Raw genomic sequence first — 19,074 nt, 5'->3', positions numbered from 1 at the left:
GTTAGTCATATCTTGTGGCTCCATGTCTGCGCCTTTCTCTCAACTGCTTGCCTCCAAGAAGAGCTGATCGAACACGAACAGTATCGTCTGAATAATAATTTTTTTGGTGAAGAAATCAGGCGTCATTAGGGCTCTAAAAGATACCCCTGCTTCACAGCCACTTAGTGAAAGGTTATAAAGACGGCACTGGACAATGTCCCATTTCGCCCTCCGCTTTACCGCGCACTGCTCCCAAAAGTTTCGTGTACAGTACAATGACATATCCCGTCAACATATATGTAGCTATGCATAAAATTTCGGTGGCGAATCGATAGACTGTTTCAGTTGCTAGATATCTGCTTACTTTCTCATACTGGTATTGACTTGAGCATCAGGTGAAGTGAATGATGCATAACTACTTTTGAAATCACATTTTTTTTTCCTAAAAAAAGTCTCGCACATGCCAGTCATATCAGCTATAGGATTGCAGCTTAGCTATTTCTTCATCATGCTGACGCCACTCGTGGACGAAAAAATTGGACTGCCCGTTCCTCCCGTCTTTGTCCTACTGCTATTAGGGCTTTGTATCAAAGGCATGGGCTTAGATGCACAGCCGTGATAATATGATGCTGCAGGAAAAAACCTTACTGTTTCGTCCCGAAGCTTAACGCATAGCTTCAAACGAATAACGATTGGATGCGGGCCATTTGTGTGACATTTGATGCTTAAAATACCTTAGAGACTTCACAACACGCAGCGGACGCGGACGCAGCGGTGATTCGTTGTGTTCTTGTCTGTTTTCAAGCTGCACAAATGCTTCAGCATCAATTCTCACGAATGCCAGGCCCGCACCGCTTTGTGATGGGAGCTGAGACAAAGGGCTATTTGCCTTGGCCCATGGGACACACTGACACAGGCACAACATGTCATCGCTGAAATGCGCAAAGGTTTATTGTCGCGTGAAAGGTTCTGCAAAAGATGGAACAAAGAAACAGGGATAAGAGACGCAGACGACGACACTGCAGAGGCGGAAAACACGGACACCACGCGAACACGCTGGAATGTGTGAAAACAAACTTGACGGCACTCCGCCTGTACGCGACAGATTATGCGTGACTCCTGACACTTGAGCAATTCATTCCACAAAGGAAAAATGGGCAGAAAAAAGAACACAGAGCAGGAGATGCAGAGTCAATGTCAAGAGGAACACTTCTGTGGCGAGATTCCTATAACTGGTTCGGGTAGAAGGGCCTAAGCGTACAAATGCGCTCGAGCGTATGGAAACCTACTACGGCTATCGTCAAGCAATACGAGTTGTTCTCAGAGCTCCGGAAGGGAGCCTGAAGTGGATAAAGAACGCCTGTATGACAGCGCACACTGAGATCTGAACAGCAGGCTCAGGGGACTAGAATGGTATTATACGCGCTAACTGAGCTGCTTGGTTCAAAGTTCGTCACATCTATACTGTTATTCGTTCTCGGTTAGTCAATAATGACGCGAAATTAAGCTTGTTAGCCGGCTCAATCCTTATTTGTAAGTTCGTAAAGGCGGTTGTTGATGTCCTACGCAGCAGTCAATGTGCAAGCATTTTTTTTTTTTTACCCGCCGTTGTTTTAAGCGTGCTGGGGCGCCCGAAATGCTGTCGTTTAATTTTGTCGACGCCGTGCTTCCTTTCAAAGCAGCTCATTGCAAAAATAAAATAGGATAATACCGAGCGGATGCTTCGGAGTGCCATTGAAGAGAAGTGGTGTTTAGACAGCGCGCACTTTACCGAGGGACTTTGCCGCTACTCTAATAGTTAGCCGGTGCATCGCACAAGGCTCGTAATTCAACATAAAGCAACACAATTCAATATAGCAAAGCCCACGTTATTAGTATTCAATCACCAATTGCTCACCAAGCTTCAATTAGAACCACGATTTGCTTTGTTATGTGATGCGAATGTAATTTGAGTTTGTTTTGTAAAACAATTAGAGCTACGAACGAACAGCATCGAGCGATGTCGCCTTCCGAACTAACGACAACAGCAGATTAGCAGCCCTAAGGTGATCGCCCTCGTTCACATTCGTGTATTTTGTAGAGGAAGAAAAATAAACATGGGACACGCAATGGCGTCACTTTTTGCGAAGCGAGCGAAGAAAAAGGCGCCAATTTGCCTGGACATGACCTCTTCACCCTTTCACAATCGCTCTCTCTGTTGCCTTCCTCCGCTAGCCACCAGCGTCCACGATTGCGCGCAAGTTTCGGCAAGACGATACGCATGGAGCAGCAGTCGGTAGGCGCTTCAGCCTACGTCGTTACCGCAGCTACAATTCCATAGCTGGGCGTTCCCGGCAAAGATGCTCTCCAGAACCACGTGACGACCACCTCTTTTTTTTTTTTTTTTTCCACAGTGCGGTATTGTAAAGTCCTCTCTCATCCTTTCTTTCCTCCTCCATGGTGGACGCACAAAGGTGTGCGTGGTTGGCCGTTACATTCCCGTTAATGGCCGTCCAGACGTATACCCCGTACTGTATAGACAAATGCAAAGGACGCACTGCGCTATAGGATGTAATGAATTCGCCTACTTCATGACAAGGGTCATATCTGGCGCATGATAGCCTTAGTTGCTTATGCGCCATTAAACTCAACTCAACTCAACTCAACTCAACAAGGGTCATATCCGCAACACTGGCCGAAAGAAAACAAAAAACGCTTCAAAGCGAAAAGCACGGAAAATTATTTCAACTGAGGTTCTGGGCAGGAAATAGCGCTCGCCGTTCGGTGAAAGCGCAACACACAATGAAGAAGAGCACAACAGGCACATTGGACGACGCCGTTGCCTCTAGCGCCGAAACCCCTGAGGTAAAGTGGTGGACCCAAGGTCAGTACTTCGCATACGTGGGCGTATCCCATAAACCAACCAACCACACAGATTTCATCTAAGTATTTTTTTCTTTCTCTTCCACCGGTGGCTCACATCCTTCGCAACCCGCACGTGATTTGAGTGGGAAGGAAAATGTCGTTGAACACTAAGGTTATCGCGCCACGAAAGCGGTTGTTGCAGTCGGTCCTTGCCAGCGTTTGCCCTGTACTGGGCGTCCAACAGTTTGGATCTTAATCACTAGCGGTGACATCAATGGAAGAGTCCGACGGAACACGGAAAGGATGTGTCGAAAGCTGAATCAGTTGACAACACATGAAATTTCATATACCTCGCATATGCCGTGATATCAAACGAGAAAGAAAGAATAGAGAGTATATCGCTAATGAGGCACGCTAAGGTTTCATTCCCTATAGCGCTTCATCACACAGCCAACAAGTCAGTGCAGCCGGCCCTGGGGAACCACGGAGACGACAAAATTCTCCAGGACGCGCGGCAAGCAATTTTGGCTAACAGCTGCCACGTTTTTTTTAGCTATCATCAGCTATCACTAGCACACATCACAGCACCTGAGTCCGCCTTTCACCTCGACAAGTGTGGTCTACACCCCGCGGCTAATCACAGAGCCATCAGCTTCAGTTCCCGATGACGCATCCCGGAGACTTATGTCCCCGACAGTAGATATGCACTTTCGGGGTGTAGTGTTTTCGTTTCGCAGTTCAGCTAGCGTAAGCAAAACGTGAGGCATTCTTGCTATCAAGGCACCCTCTTAGCAACAAATTGACTACCTCCCGGTGCCATGACCAACATCACAGCGGATCGCAGCAGGCCGCAGTCACCCTTCAAGAACAGGTGTGCAGTGTGCACCGTGAGCCATGGTATTGAAAGCAACGTGATGATACATCGTTTCACATGCTGAAACTGGCTTCGAAACTTGCCATCGTTGACGAAGCGGAGCATCGGATCTCCGCTTGTATGTCGACCGCGTGTAAAACCTAATCTGAGAAGAAAAATAGTACAGGGGCCGATGGAGCAGCGAGCATGAAAACGAGCATGAATACGCTGCTTGTGGATATTTGTCACAGACATGCCGTCAAAGTCGAGACCAATCGACAGCGCTGCAAACCCTTAAAACCTTCCCCAAGTGCCTACAGTTCCTGCAGCTTTCCTTACCGCCATTACGGCGGAAGGGAGCATGGAGAGCGTCGTACGACGCTTGCTTTCATGCGGTCCCCACGAGAAGTTCTTTCAGCGCAGTTCGCATACCTTACGCTTCACGTTGCACCACGTGGAAGCCGTGATGTGAAGCGTAGCGTGAAAGTTCCGCGCACGTTTTTCTGCCTTCAGCTTATACAGCGAATCGCAGATATGGCAGGCATGCAACTTAGTGCTTCAGTACCTTGTATGCACTCCGGGGCCTCCAATACTTTGTCACTGGTGACAAATTTTACGGCGAGCTTCAGCCACCTATATACTGAACGAGGTTAGAAGAGTGGTTATGTCATCTGCATTTCGCAAACGGCCCCGCCACTGGCTACGGTGACTTTCAATTGAAGGTAAGTACTGTGCTGTGCGTTTAGATTTCCTACCATCGTAAAGAAATAGTGTGGAAACAAGGAGAGAGTGTTTCCCTCGTAATGAAATGAGCCAACGTCTTGCTTCAGAAACAGAGAACCAACGCCTTCCAAAGATGAAGTGCTTCCAAAGATTTCCTTGCAGGTAGAAGCCAGAAAGTTCCCCAAATACGTCATAGGCTGACAAAGACGAACTGTTAGGCATGCAGTGATCTCTAATAAGCTTTCAGGGTTTTGACACACGGCTTTGTGCTTTGAGATGCTCGCACTCAGCTAGCTGGATGAAAAGACGCGTGGTTACCCATTGTTAAGTTTGTGGCGGTTGCTCTGGCACAAATCACACATACTGGGTTTCTCCTCGTGCCCACTGTCACCACACTTCCTCTTTCCACCACTCCTGCAACTCCACAACCGAATCTTCGTGCTGTTCTCTGGTCTCGCCTAGCACGCCACATCGCTGCGTGCTAGACCCTGCAGTTGCCACCATGCCCTTCCGGGCCCCTGTGTGTCGCAACAGGACACCCTTATTTCTTCACAGTCTGTATGCAGGCCATCTTAAATTAATTTTTAAAATTCATTCTACCTCCGCAACGTGAAATAGAAACCGCGAAGTCTTAGTTCGCTCATCGCACAGCGCAGAGAGGGCCCTTTTAGGCTTTAGCAGAGCCCTTCTGTGAAGAGACTAGCTAGCTGGGTGCGAGCAACGCATAGCCCAAAGCTCGTATGAATGGCGCCCAGCGTGGGGCGAGAGGGCTAAGTTAGGACCATCACGTGAGTAACGAAGAAGGCGCGTGACGTCACGCGCTAAGATTAATGCCCCAGGGACCCCGCTGTTAGCCAAGCCTAGCCACGCGCGAATGTGGAAGTGGGGTTCAGTAGATTCCCATTATTTACTGATCGAACAGAAAACCAGTTGGCTGCAACCAGACTGCAAGCAGTGATTTAGTTCCTGTCCATATTGTCCAACAGCTTTAGTGTAGCAACACAATGAATTGACTCAAAATTACTAAGCTTGGAAGAACTGAAAGTTGAGGGCACAAGTTCGTGAAACGCAGTGCGCTTGCGGTACATCTGAGTGAAGAGTTACTCTCAATCGGAGGATGCTGGCCGAGGATTAAGGGTGCCTTAAATTTCGCGAGGCATTTTGGGCCTCGAGAAAGCTTCCACAGTTTCCAAACACGTTGAACTCAGTAGTCGTTAAAGGTCCTCTCATCTTAATTACGTGCGTATAAAGACGCCGGTTTCCTTAAATACTGACGCTACTTCCCACGCGCGTAGTTAACGAACAATCTCTTTACCATCGCGATCGCCACAAGAAAATATTCAGATAAGATCTTCCGAAGCCCATTGAGGCTATTCCAAAGTCTATTTGCCGCTGCTTTAGTCGCCGTGTCTTTGCTTCAAATTTCTACGCTTCAGACAATTCCGGTGAGCCGTTTGTACGCAAATCGACAGAATAAAAATTGAAGGGACGCCCACGCTACCCTTTGAGGGTATGACACGATTGCGTTAATGGGCCCCTTCGGCAGCCTAGGGTTCTCTTTGCGTATCACTTCGCAGGCGCGGACACTGTTCTTTCTTTCACCACCGCACAACGCTTAACCTACCCATAAGAGTACAATGCGATATCATTAGAGATCCCTTCTGCGTAATATAAAACTCGATTTCGGCGTTCCTTTAGAACTGTATTGGCTACTACTTTGTCTCAGCGAAATGAATGCTTTTCTTCCTTCTAGTTCAAGCGCACCGAAAAGAAGAATCACCTCAACATGAGCACACTGTTACCACGGCTGTTAGCCCCCTCTGTACATCCATTGAATTTTTGACAAAGGAAAGTCGTTAGTTTTATCAAACGGTGCTTCGTAAAATTCTGGTAAAAGTTGCTGAGAATTCTCCGCCAAGCTCTGCCGCCGACGCGGGCATCTCTCGGATGCACCTTTTGGTACAAGGCACTACTGGCTGGACCAAGGTACACACGTTGGATACCCATGACGGACTCTAATCCGGAAGAAGTTAATGACTTCTCGGTTCGCATCTGTAAATACATCGTGATTTAGGATATCACGGAGTTCCTGGTTTCGCCAAGTGCCGAAATGGCGGGCACAGCGCGAACCCGGTAGATGACGCCCATCTCCGTTCTATACGCTTTCGAAGGGGCTAGGGCTAGTCTTGGGTCCCGTGTCAGCTCTGACGCTTCTCACTGGCCAGGAAGGCCTCCGCCTTGGTCCTCGCCCTGGACAGGCTGGTTGTGGACGTCCGCACCGTGAGGCTGGAAGAGGTGCTCGTCGAGCGGTGCGAGAAGACCTGCGACAGTTGGCGCACGTGGCCCCGAGGCGGGGGCGACACCGCGCCCGGCAGTTCGAGCAGCGGCGGAGGCGGGGGTCGGTCCAGCTCCTCGGTGCTGTCGCTGGGCGCCACGTTCTGCCAGCGCATGAGCACCTCGCTGGGCACGCGCCGGTGCACGGGCGCCGGAGCCGCCGTTACACTCAGCGACTCCTGGCTGCCAGTCGCCGTGGACGGTGGGCTGCCTTCGTGGCTATGCGCGACGCTCTCCCGACGCACGGCGCTACTGCGCCGACGGCGACGCTGCCGACGGCCCACGTCGGTCTGAGAAGACTTCGCCTCGGGGGCCTCTCGAGCTGCGTCGGTGCCACTCGGCTCCTCCGTGGGTTTTGGAGCCTGCGGGAATACGAGTGGTGAGTTTAACATTCTTTCACTGCGAGGTGCAGCTGCTTGCTTTGGTTTTATCAGCACCAACACATGGGGGAGTTGAGCACACATCAAGATGGACTACACCAACACCAACAACTATGCCTTTGACCACAGAACGCATAACAACGCCGAAGGTCCAGCTTTTGTATTTTTAGCCCGCGCTTATTTGTCAACGCTCGTGAAGATGCTTATATAAGCTATGAATGAAAGAAGCTTCTCCCTCTGCACAGCTGGGTTCCAACCGACGTCGCCTCGTCAACGCTTTCTCCTGAAGCGAGTGGCTGGCTATTGAAAGCACAGAACAATGAGGGTCAGCAAGCGCCCAGGAAGGAGGTGCGCCAAGTTACGTCGGTGTAAGTCGAAAGCGACAGCACGTGACAAATGAAAGTGGTTCAGGAGGGAAGGTTTCACGTACACTCCTCCATTGTGCCGGAAGACAGCCCAGACTACCGAATGGGCTCTCGACGAACGCGCTTCATCCTCGCGTCTCGATTCCACCACATTTTCAATGTCATGCACGACGCTCTGGGCTAACTGTTTGTGTCTTACATTCGCATTTCGCGATAGACGTAGCCGGCTGGCAGGTAGCGGGTTTACGGCGTTGCGGGAAGCTCATCGCTGTCTCGATCTTGAACCCCGGCCCCAGTAAGATGCAGGCAACTGTCAATTCTCTCTCTCGTGAGGATGGAATCACCATGTTCGAGCCAGAAAGTATAAGTTGAAGCTTCCCTTTCGTGTAAAGAAATCGGTTGACACCAGCCAAACAAAGGTGTATGAGCTCATCTTTCCTTGACACCCATCATTTTTGTGAATCACTTCGTGCACAAATATCACGCTTTTGAATCAGACGGTTACGTGTTATAATTCCATCATCTGAAAGACCGGTAATAATGTGGAGGTGGCGGTTTCACAGTAAATGACACGTGCAGGCAACATAAAGCTCAAACATCACGTTATAGCGCGATTTTGTGAAATTATCAATAGTCTCTAGTTTTAGCTTGCAGTTATAAATACGGATATATCATAATGTCCGCCTCAAGGGAACTTCTCTTCTACTTCAGACATGTCCGCAGCCCGAATTGTTAATGTATGACTGGGAAGGAAACCAAGATTTGGAAGATAATTCTGTGGGCTTTTCCACCGTCACTGCGAAACAATGAGGACGCTATGGGCAATCATCTGGTAATATAAAACGCCAGAATTAAAGCCCACTTTTGAAGTGCCGAGCCTTGTTACATCTTTTATCTAACAACTTTTCAGTTATTAACGGTCTATGCCGGCCCATCTTTACACGTCGTCTCACAATAGATAGCGTGAAGGAGTGCAGAAAAGAAAGAAACCGAATACCTTCTAAGAGCTCACGCTGCCCTCGCATGAACTTACCTCTTCTGGTGGCTGCTTCCGTTGCGGCGTGAACACAGGCTTACGCATGTCTTCGGGAGCGACGGGGCTGTCCACAGAACTGCGCCTCTTCGGAGCCTTCGGCCGGGGGTCTCCCAAAAGGCTGTCCACTGAGCCAGCGCGGTCAGGTGGGCCCGGTAGGATGATCAGCTGCTTGGGTCGGTCTTCGCTGGGCTCCCGAATCACCACCACAAACTCGGCCTTGTCCTCGTCATCTGCTTTCGTTGAGGGCTCCGTCGGCGAAGGAAGGTCCTCCTTCTTTCGACGGTCCGGAGGCTCGGGGGGTAAGCTTGGGGGAGGTTCTGGAAGGGGCTCGGAGCTTGCACCGGGTGGACCGGTCTCAGCCTCTGCGCTCGACGGTGGGGGAGTCTCTGTTTCTGTCGTTTCGATTGGAATGATTTCTGGTTCGGGCACCACGCGCACACGCAGTCGCGGTTTCGTATGCTGCGGCTGAACAGGCGACTGGTCTACAGCGCTGGGAGTGCCGAGTGATGAGGAGGGTTTCCCTGAGGATGCTGGAGTGGCGGTCTCTCTTTTGTCCTCGCCGTCCGAGCTTTCTTCCGTCGCGTGCATAGCGCTTCGCCAAAGATTGCTTCGGGGTTTGTGGACGACCAGCCGCGGTAAATGGACCCGAGGTCTCCTCAGTGTGATCTCGACAGGCGAGCTCGAGCTCTCGTCTTTCTCCTTTGGTGGCGATGATCTCGCCCGCTCCTTTGTCGAGGTCACTGCAGGAGAAGGTTCTGAGGACGTGGGCACTTGTGTCTCCGTTGCTGGCGCGAGCGCAGGCGTTGATTCAGTAGCCGCCGCCGGAGTGCTCAGAGGGGGTTCCGGAGGCGCAGGCGCGGGTGGCGGAGAGAGCACCACCGTTGGGGTCGGCGGTGCTTGGCGCGCTTGGTCGCTTGGCTGGGGCGGTTTCGTACTCTCGGGTGGCCTTTGTGGCGTAGGCGACTTCCTCAAGGTCAGTGCCGGTGGCCGCGGCGTCAGCTTGAGCTGTAGCATCTCTGAGACTTTAGGCGTCAACGAAGACTGCGGTGTAAGCGACGTTCTTCCCCTGACAGGCTTTTGTGGAACCGGCGCAGTTTCAGGTGTTAGCAGTTTATTATAGTCCGCGTCAGATATGTTTAGTTCAGGAAGGCTGTTGCATCGTCGCACACTGCCTGCCTCTTTGGCGTACACTGGGCCGAAGTTTTCCAGGGACTTCCGCCGCGGCATAGCCGCCTTAAGAGACGCGAGGCTCGAAAGGAGCGCTTCTTTTCTCGCCGTCTCCAAGATGGCTGCCAGGTCCGACGTGGACCGGCTGCGGTGGCGCAGGTGGGTCTTGTGGAAATGCGGTTTGCTAGCTGCGTCCGCCGAGAAAGACACCTTGGTGCGCGGCTTACGAGGCCGCTTGGGCGGGCTCCCGTAGTCCCCGCCAGCGCCAGTCCAGGCCTGAACGCGCAACGCGGGCTTGGCGTGGAACAGCTCGCGCAGGAACGACCTCTGCTGGCCAACCGCCGGACTCGGCTCGCTCCCGATGCGCCCCGTGCGCCGTCGGTCCTCGGGCAGCTGCAGCAGGTGCTTCCTGCGCGGAACGAGAGGCGGGCTTTCGTCACGTCTCTAGACCTCGCAGTAACACAGCGCCAGCCTCGGTGCTGCATCTTTCGCGTTCATATACTGGACAGTGGGAGCTTATTGCTGACCAACAAAGTAAGCTTAATGCGTCCTATCCAAACAACGGCGTGCCAGCCAGACTCAAACGCCTAAGTACATATAAAATTCATGCAATGTTATGGACACAACCTTCCTCACAAAGGATAGCGGTGAAAGCGCTCCTGAGATTTTTAAAGTTCTCGGGGTTGTATTCCCGTCTATAATCTTTAAGTTTTTAGTGCGCTCCCTCTATCCCCTTCACATAGTGGTCGATGGACACTTGAAAAACTCATTTCATTGCCGCTCTTTTTCCTTTTTTCCCCTTTGTTCCCCTCCCCAAGTGTAGGGTAGCCTACTGGGCATCGCCTGGTTAACTAACCTCCCTGCCTTTCCGTCTATTTCTCTCTCTCTCTTTCTCTCTCTCATGCAATGTTACATGGATAGCGTTAATTAAACATGATACAGCACAAATATCCAAAGTGCATAGCCTTGTTGACTGGACCTTTTTAGTATGGACGGCTCGAATCATAGAAAGTTTTTGAGGGGCGAAACTTATTCGATGCATTTGGGTTTCGTTAGGATGAAAACTTCGCTGTTCTCTCAATGAACGCCCACTGGGACCCGTCTATTTCTGCTGAGTTAAAATGGACAGCGATGTGAACAAAATCTCAACGGTGGTAACCAGGCACTAATAAATAGAGGAAGATCTGTAAAAAATATTCGGATTTCAGCAGAAAGTCATACGAGTTAGTTACAAACTGGAATGCGCGTCATAACCCTCATCGCTATGCGTACGTGTACTGCTTCGTTAAGCCCTGAACTGCCAGTCACACGGAGGCTTTCTGACCGTCAAAGAACATGCCTGGGTTAAAATTAAAGCCTCGACAAGTCCACGGTTGCATTGATACTGCAGGGCACTTCAGAAATGGCTCAACGTCGGCACTGCAGGGCCAACCACTGTGCGACAGCGCCCAGCCCGTTTCGAAGAAATGAAATAAGCCTTGGTAATGTTGCACGGGAATGTGCGTGCAGATGGTGCTGTCGAAGTCACACAAACAACTGCGAACAGCCAAACGCCCAGTTAAACCTAGATGGTCACTGAGGAAAGTGCAAATTCGCATCTATGTCCCAGCAAACTAGTTTAGGCACGTTACAAATGTCACGAAGGCTAGGGAAATATGGAAAGCGTTCTGCATCGGTGACTAATACGACGTTCTCATAAGCCCATTATATCACTCAGCAGGCAAGAAATCATGCGCATTGACGGCAATAATAATACCGAGCATCTTTTGGCGTTCAAACCTTTCTCACGCTTTACCTAGCGAAAATTACGAGGTACTTTCTTCACAAATTCCGCTGGTGCGCTCGCGTATACCCCGAAGAAATCTTCGTATTTTCTTTGCGGAATGTGTGAGGAATAATACGAAATAATACGAGAAAGAGTTTAGTGTTATTTTGGCTGCACCTGTACAGCCGACCAAATCTTTAGCTGGCGTGCGTGACAGCCGCGTTTTGCGTGCTCCTGCAGCTTATGACGGCGCAAACTTGCTAAGATATCAAATTTAAGAAGAGGCTTACTAAACCCCTGCTTAATATTAAGCTTACCCCAAGTTTGCTTCGTCACAAAGCGCAGGAGTGCCGAAAAAGCGGCCGTCGCGCACGCGAGCTAAAGATTTGGCCGGCTGTACGTGGCAAACAGTCGCAAGCAAATAAACGCAGCATATGTACATCTCTCTCATATGGAGCTCTCTTTAATACGGAACTTCCATATGTAGCATATATTACTCTCTTCCCACACTTGAAAATCTCGCGCATGCTGGAAACCAAAGGGCATCTCACCACTCTCACGACGCTGCCCCAGAAGAACATAGAAAACGTAGAACATAGAACAACCACAGGCCAAGCGCACGCTGATGACGGGCTTGTGTTCCGGCTGGGCAAAGCATACATAGTAGAAGCAGAAGAGCTGCGGGTGCACTGTCGAGTGTCAGCAGCCATTTCAGGGCCTGAATTTATGCATCACCTGCCCTATCCGTTCTCCACATTCTGTGTTGCTACCACGTGCACGCAGCGCTCAGATAGCATGCGGACAGTACATACATGCGCACGTGAGCGACGCTGCTTTCGTCGCTGCATGCGCGCAGAAACGACGATAGCGCTGTCGAAAATCTACGTGACCAGACGCATGGGGATATGTGGCAACGCGTCGTATATGCATGGCTGGCCGGACGTCACCTCAGATGAAATCGTACAGCCACTCTCTCACAAAGCCTCTGTACGAGAAATACGAGCACTCCCCGATCGCCAGGAATGTCATTAATGAGGCCGACCTGCGACCTGCTATCGTGAACGCTTCAATCACGATTACTTAGATCGCGTCCAAGGTGTAAGAATATATTCTTGCACCGTGATCGTGATTCTTACACCATGATTCCGTCTCCAAAGTTGATTGTTGCCAACAGAGGTGGGCAAATTACCTCATTTTCTCCTTTCCTCCCTCACCGTCACCAATAAATCCTTGGCCCTCTTTCACCCTCACAATCGGCAGTTTTAACATTCGAGTTGCGTTTTATTATAAATGCGATGTTACTGTGTCGCACTAGGTAAAAATTATTGTTCACTGCGTCCACTTTAAGCTGTGTCCAGCCGTACCAATCTTTTAAGCTTAGCACTCCGAAGTTCTCAGTAGCCAGGAGTGGCCTCAAGATGTAACAGAGCTGCTGTGCTCATGTTGTACCGATCCCTGGGAAGAGGTGGGGGTGGTGGTGAAAAACTTTAATAATCAAAGAGAGTTTGGGGGTCAGAAAACCCCACTGAATGGTCGGTATCCTTAGTCAGAGACACCGCACGACGAGGCTCTGCCTCGCGCCCGCTTTACTAGAGCCCTTTGGGACTCCAGTGTGGGGCAGTTGAGGAGGGAAGTCTCCCATGCCTCTCGGGTGGGGGTGGGGAAGGGGGAAGGTGAGGATTCTGAGTACATGCCCACACCATGTGAAATATGTCGCAGACCTCTCCACAGTGCGGGCAGCGCCCATCTATGTTCGGATCAGTGTTTTGCTATGGCAGAACAGAGAAGAGTTCCTGTCTGCAGGCTCCGCAGAGTGCGCTCTTCCACCTTACTCAGCCCCTTGGCAGGTGCCGGAGAGAGGCGGTGGCTGTCGCAGTAATGAAATGAGATTTCGCGGAACCGCATAAGCGGTTTACGAGCTTCTGAGCCAGGAAAGCTAGGATGAGGAGCCCGGTGTGTAAGCGCTCGAGCGGCCGCATCAGCGGCCTCATTGCCTCGTAGACCCTGGTAGCCAGGAGCACAGATTACGTTTGTGCGAATTGGATCGGCGGGAGCGCGTCTTAGAACTTCGGAGGCAAGAAGCGATATTTCCCCTGCAAGATAATGTTCACAGGCCCGGCGAGAGTCTGTGATAACCGTTCTCGATTTTGGATCGGCGGCAGCAAAAGCTATTGCTGCCGCTGCAAGAAATGAAAATAAAAATAAAAGGCCGGCAGTGGTTCCATATGCGCACAGTATGTCCCATGGGCTCAAAAAAGTGGCAGGCAGATATGGCGTTGACGTCGTGTTTTCTGCCCCGAAGAAATTAGGCAGGATGTGCAAACAGGTAAGGCAGAGGCAGGAGGGCAACAAAAGGGCTTGTCAGGTGCGCCATGTTTCCCCTTATGTACCTTGCGAGGTAGGGGTAGTATACAAAATTCCCTTCTCGTGTGGCGCCACATGTATTGGCCAAACAGGAAGATGCATCAACAAGCGACTCATGGAACATGAGAACACCAGAAAAAAAGACCCCCTGTCACACGTGGCGGTCCACTGCAGAAAGTGCAAATGTCAACACGAAAAAGATTACGAAAAAAGAAAATCTGAAGGAGACCCTCTCGCTAAAGGTGCATTCTGTTGCAAGAAATGCAAATGTACCCCCGACTATAAGAACACCAATATCGTGTTCCGCCATTGTGATACGATGACGCGAGAAGTGATTGAAGCTTTTCTTATACGTGAGAAAGGCGCAACGTGCATTAGTTGCCCATCGGTCGCCCTTTCCGAAGGGGAGATTGGGTATCTGGCGTCACATGTGGCATGAGTTGACTATGGTGGCGATTAATCTTTCCTAACTCTGTCTATATATTTCTGTGTTTTTTTTTTCAATAAACCCAGTTGTTAGTCAGCGCCTGTTTGTCTTTACCCCTCAGTTTCCACGTCCCGTCTTTGTTGCGCTGTTTCAAAAATGAATACGTACCAACTTGCCCAAATTTCTGCTTTACTCAAAGCTATTGCAAGAGGCAGGTCAGTCTGGTACATCTCTCGGCAGTGACTGAAAAAAATGGAGGGGAGACTTAAGCGGCAGCACATACGGCCGAGTTATCTGTTCGTTTGTACGCGGAACGTCCGAAAGCACTGCAGTCGCGGTTCGTAAGCGGGTGTGTCACGTGGTATTTTTTGTTTGTTTTTTATTTCGCCGGAATCTGCAGAGAACGAAAAAAAACTGATACGTGATAGGTGGAAAGTTAGAAGCTGTTCAGTCGGACGTTTAGCGGATCATTCTACAACTTTATCGAGAACCTGCGCTGCCCAGGTGGCACTGCAGTTATTCCACTAGGCGACCAAAAAACTGCTGCCGTCAGTCGCTTGGGCCGCTACAAACGCGAGAGCACATTCCGAACGATTACAAACCCGCGTTTGGTTGACAGCACTATTTGCCTCGCTTCTGTAGACATAACCCAGATAGCTGACAGGCAACACGTGTGCCTTCGACAGAGCGTGGAAGCTCATGCCAATAAGCTCAGGAAGGTGGCGTGGAATAGCACCACGAGTGCCCCCAAAACTGCTTGCTCCTCTCGCTATGCTGTGTGTTACGGCGCTGCACTCGACACGGCAAATTTAGCTTGTGTTCCCTGTAATTTGATTTTTTTTGCCCAACTTCATCGCTTCCGAAGTTGGTTAATTAATCTTGACTAATTATGCAATTAAGCAAGATACTAAAATAGTGCGATTTGATCCATACATAATCAGCAGTACGCATTTGGTCGCGTCGTCTTAGAATGCCTCGACGTATTCTTAAACCCTGGCTAAAGATAGCTTGGACACCCATCACACTGGATGTTCTAACGTCTGAAGTACCTGGTTCGTTGAACACAGATATTCGCTCAGTATTAATCAGTTCACAAAACGCCCTTCTGGTGCGTCATATTCGAGAGTTAGGTGCGCACAACGAAACGAATAATGCAATGCATGATAACGGTGCAAGTAAGGATAGTACACGCGACGCGCTTATGTGTCCCAATCACATCCTCCGTATACGCACTATACCGTATACGCACTACGCACTGATTTCCGTATATACGCACTGCTTGGCGGCCTCCTGCTGCTCGGCCTCGCTGCCCTTGAAGTAGACGTGCAGCGTGGAGTCGGCCGGCGGCGGCTGCAGCAGTCCGGACTCGACGTCGTGCGGGGGCTGGTGCAGCGAGCCGCTGCTGCTCGAGCGGCGGCCCAGCAGCGTCCACAGGGACGACGAGCTGCGCTTGCTGAGCGGGCCGCCCGGGTCCTCGTCATCGCAGCCCTCGTCCGCATTGCTGGGGGAGTCCTCGTCGTCCTCCTCCGAGATCTCCGGCACGACCATCTCGCGCTGCTCGTGGGGAACACTACGAGCGGAGAACAGCGCTCGTTAGGAAGGTACGACACTGAGGCACATTTGTCATGTCCGTAGGCACCAGTGACATGGCGACACTTTAAAAGCATGAACACTTAGAAGGATGGGGACCCGGTTTGCCAGGCACATGCGTGAGCTACACCTGCGACTTGCAGCGCCCTTATTACAACCAACGCATCGGGTAAAGCGACACCAAGAAGTAGCCCCTTGAATGCATGGTGGCGACATCATCAGCATTGGCGTTATTATGGTAAGCCTGTTTACGTATCCTGCAAAGACATCTTGGCATGATTAAAAAGCCCCCCCCCCCCCCCCCTTCCTCATCCACGCCCCTGAAAATTTCCGGACCTCATCACTTCACCTGGTTCTCTGCTGCTCTAGATTACGCTTTTCTGTATGACGGTCCGTCGCTACCCCGCAATATTTAGCACGCGAAAGGAGGTTCGGGCAGCTTCGAGGCTATATCTTTTTGGAAGGACCCACTACGTTGCATATCGTATGCGATGCGTTCAACGGCTTCGGGTAGCCGCTGTCAGTACGTCGGCTGAAACGGATTGTTACTCTGCAGAGAAATCGTTCGTTTCGGACCTTTGAGGTGAAGGTCGGAAGTAGCCGTAAATGAATTGAGAGCGTTTAAGCGTAAGCGCATATACAGTATTAGCAAACAGGTTACAGAGACTCTTATAGTGTAGTCTGGGCAGTGGCTTCATAATATTGTGACGAAGACGAAGCTGGCAGTGGCGCGGGACGGAGCGCTCGCGCTAGGCCAGCGGCCATTAAATAATCTCTTGTTCATGGTTCACCACGTCTCATTCTTCGGCTGGCCGCCACGTTACAATATGTTAAAGGCGACCAAGTGCGAAATTGGACATGTCTCATTGTTTGTACTAAGGAGTCAAATAACACTTCTATGCCGAGCGCAGGCCATGTTTGCGCTAAGTGAGAACTTCTCGACTAGGCCCAACATGACACCTAGATTCTATGTTTAGTTCCGTTTTTGTTTCTTGAGTGTATCGGTGTCTCTCTTTTTTTTTTTCGTAGATGGTAGATGAAGTTGACTATTAAGATTTAAAAAAATTGGGTGAAAAGCCATCGTTTCATCATTCCGCACGGTGTTTTTCGCTTACGTTATCATGAAAAGAACAGAAAACTAATGGTGTTTGAAAACAGACATACATCTTCCTAAACAGAAGTCATCTGGACTCCAGCAATTGCTCAAGCTCCTCATATGGGCACTGTGGGGACGCGCTTTACTCGTCGCCTGTGGTTCGCTTCCCCGCAATGCAACCCCCTTATCCGTGTTAGTTACTTTAACTAACAAGTGAGGACGCCGGAGTCACAGCGACACGAGCGTCACGGGTGGCGTGTTTGCTGCCCGCGTGCGCGGGCCAGACGGCTCTCTTCTGCTAGGGACCAGGGAAGCGCGCTGACGCTTCGCCGGCTGGCTCGAAGCCTCGTGGGGAGAAACGTTCCCCCGCATCTCGTCCTGTACGGCCGCGGAATATCCCTTGCCCTAGCGAGGGCGAACATTCGCTCGTAACCGTGCTGGTGGGTCGGACGTCCTCAATTCCTCAACGTATTTTGTTGCTAGCTGGCATTATTGTTGTTGTAGCAATAAATGCCTTGTTTGTGTCAGCCAGAGTGTCGTTCCTTTGTTCCCTCAGAGCAACGCCCGCCGTGGTCGGCGTGCGCTCGGTAGCGTACACGATCACGGAGTGGGGTCCGGCGGTTTTGAACTGCGTCAGCCGCGGTTAAACGGGGGTACGTATTTATTTCCCCAATTAAAACACCACAGCACGGACAATTTTCCAGGACCAGCCTTGTACCTTTTATATGACACTATTAAGATCTCAGGTTAACACGCTTCGCACAGTTGCTCGGTGCCATTATTGCAAGGTGGGCTGAATTTGCGGCTGTTATAGATTGGCAAGATTTACAAAAGCCCCAGTAAGTGTAACACCGCCGCCGTCTTCTCTGCCGCCATCCAGAACTTCATTTGAGACAAGATATTTAGGCAAGCGCTCGTGTGTTGTGATCGCATCGTCCTGTGTTCCTGTTCTGTGTCTCCGTCCTTTGCGCTGGTTTTCTTTCTACAATCATGTACCAACTCGTCCTGCTCTCTACTCTACTGAATCGCGTTGTGATCAGTTGCAGACCTGCATTTTGCGCCCGCGTGCAAGACCCCTTACTGCATGTAGGCGACGGATCCGCGGTAGGTCTTCTTCTTGTAGCTGACCGAGGCGGCCGTGTAGGGCAGCTGGTAGTCGGTCATGTGGAAGTACGAGTCCTTGACCAGCGGAAGCGCCGGGCCGTCCAGCGTGTCGACGCCCAGGTATGACACCTGCATGAAACGAAAAAAAAAAAATAAGACCAACAGGATTGACAACCGGGACGGTGCAGCTGCGTCTATGGTTTCCGCAAAGGAGCAGCAGGGTGCAGCGTTTTCCTGGTAAAACCGGCCTGGTTCCCTCTATGCGAAATTCAGCATGATGAACGAACGATGATACGAACGACATTCACCGATTCACGAAAAGTTTCCCCGTCATGCAGATGCAGGAAGGAAGGCTAACAGGAGCAGCCGCCTCCTCTCTCTCTATCTCTCTCTCTCTCTCTGGTTGCCTGTATGCGAAACAAATTTTTAGTGAAGTATATGCCAACCAGGTCAGCAGCGGATCTGACTGAGCCGAAGCTAAGGAAATTTGCAGCCATGAAGTGGTGGCAAGCCGACTTGTATGAGTTACTTTACTGCTGCAGAGTTTCGAGCGCAACTTTGTGAGGTGGCCTTTATATGTGGCTGCAGATTAGCTTTCTACTTCAAATGCATTTTTTTGATGTACGTTTGAAAATAAGCACGAAGGGGTTTATTTTTGGAGGCTGACCCGAAAGACGAGGGTTCGATCTCGGCCACGGTGGTCGAATTTTGATGGAGGAGAAATTCTAGAGCCCATGTACTGTGCGCTGTCAGTGTACGTTAAAGAACCCCAGGTGGTCGGAATTTCCGGAGCCCTTCACTACGGCGTCCCTCATAGGCGGAGTCACTTTGGAACGTTAAATCCCCATAAAACAAAAACATTTTATATAAAGGAATCTGCAGTTTCGAACACTTTCTCGGTTTTTTTTTTTGACAGGGTCACACAGAAAAAGCCTCAAAGAAAACGACAAAGATAGTGAGGAGCTGGTGCCGATAACAGTTTTCTTTATATAAGAGCCTGCGGTGAATTCCAGGTATATACTTTGTAATGGCTGTGTAGCACACAAT

At 50.5% G+C, this 19,074-nt stretch overlaps 1 protein-coding gene across 2 annotated transcripts in view; it reads right to left on the bottom strand.

The window, feature by feature from the left end:
- Positions 1-905: 905 nt before the first annotated feature.
- Positions 906-19,074, bottom strand: part of LOC149341798 (uncharacterized) — a 41,786-nt gene continuing 23,617 nt past the window's right edge. For both annotated transcript variants that reach the window (XM_089543994.1, XM_089543995.1), the window contains 4 exons: positions 18,005-18,156; positions 15,514-15,807; positions 8,512-10,090; positions 906-7,095 (listed from right to left, as the gene is read on the bottom strand). In XM_089543994.1, coding sequence (XP_089400120.1) covers positions 6,598-7,095; positions 8,512-10,090; positions 15,514-15,807; positions 18,005-18,156 — 2,523 coding nt within the window. In that variant the 3' untranslated portion in view covers positions 906-6,597. The remainder of the gene's footprint in view (positions 7,096-8,511; positions 10,091-15,513; positions 15,808-18,004; positions 18,157-19,074) is intronic.

Source organism: Amblyomma mixtum, chromosome 5 (genome assembly GCF_055824585.1).
Source record: "Amblyomma mixtum isolate Tamu chromosome 5, ASM5582458v1, whole genome shotgun sequence".
In the NCBI taxonomy this organism is placed as follows: Eukaryota; Metazoa; Arthropoda; class Arachnida; order Ixodida; family Ixodidae; genus Amblyomma; species Amblyomma mixtum.
This window is presented reverse-complemented; position numbering and strand designations above follow the sequence as displayed.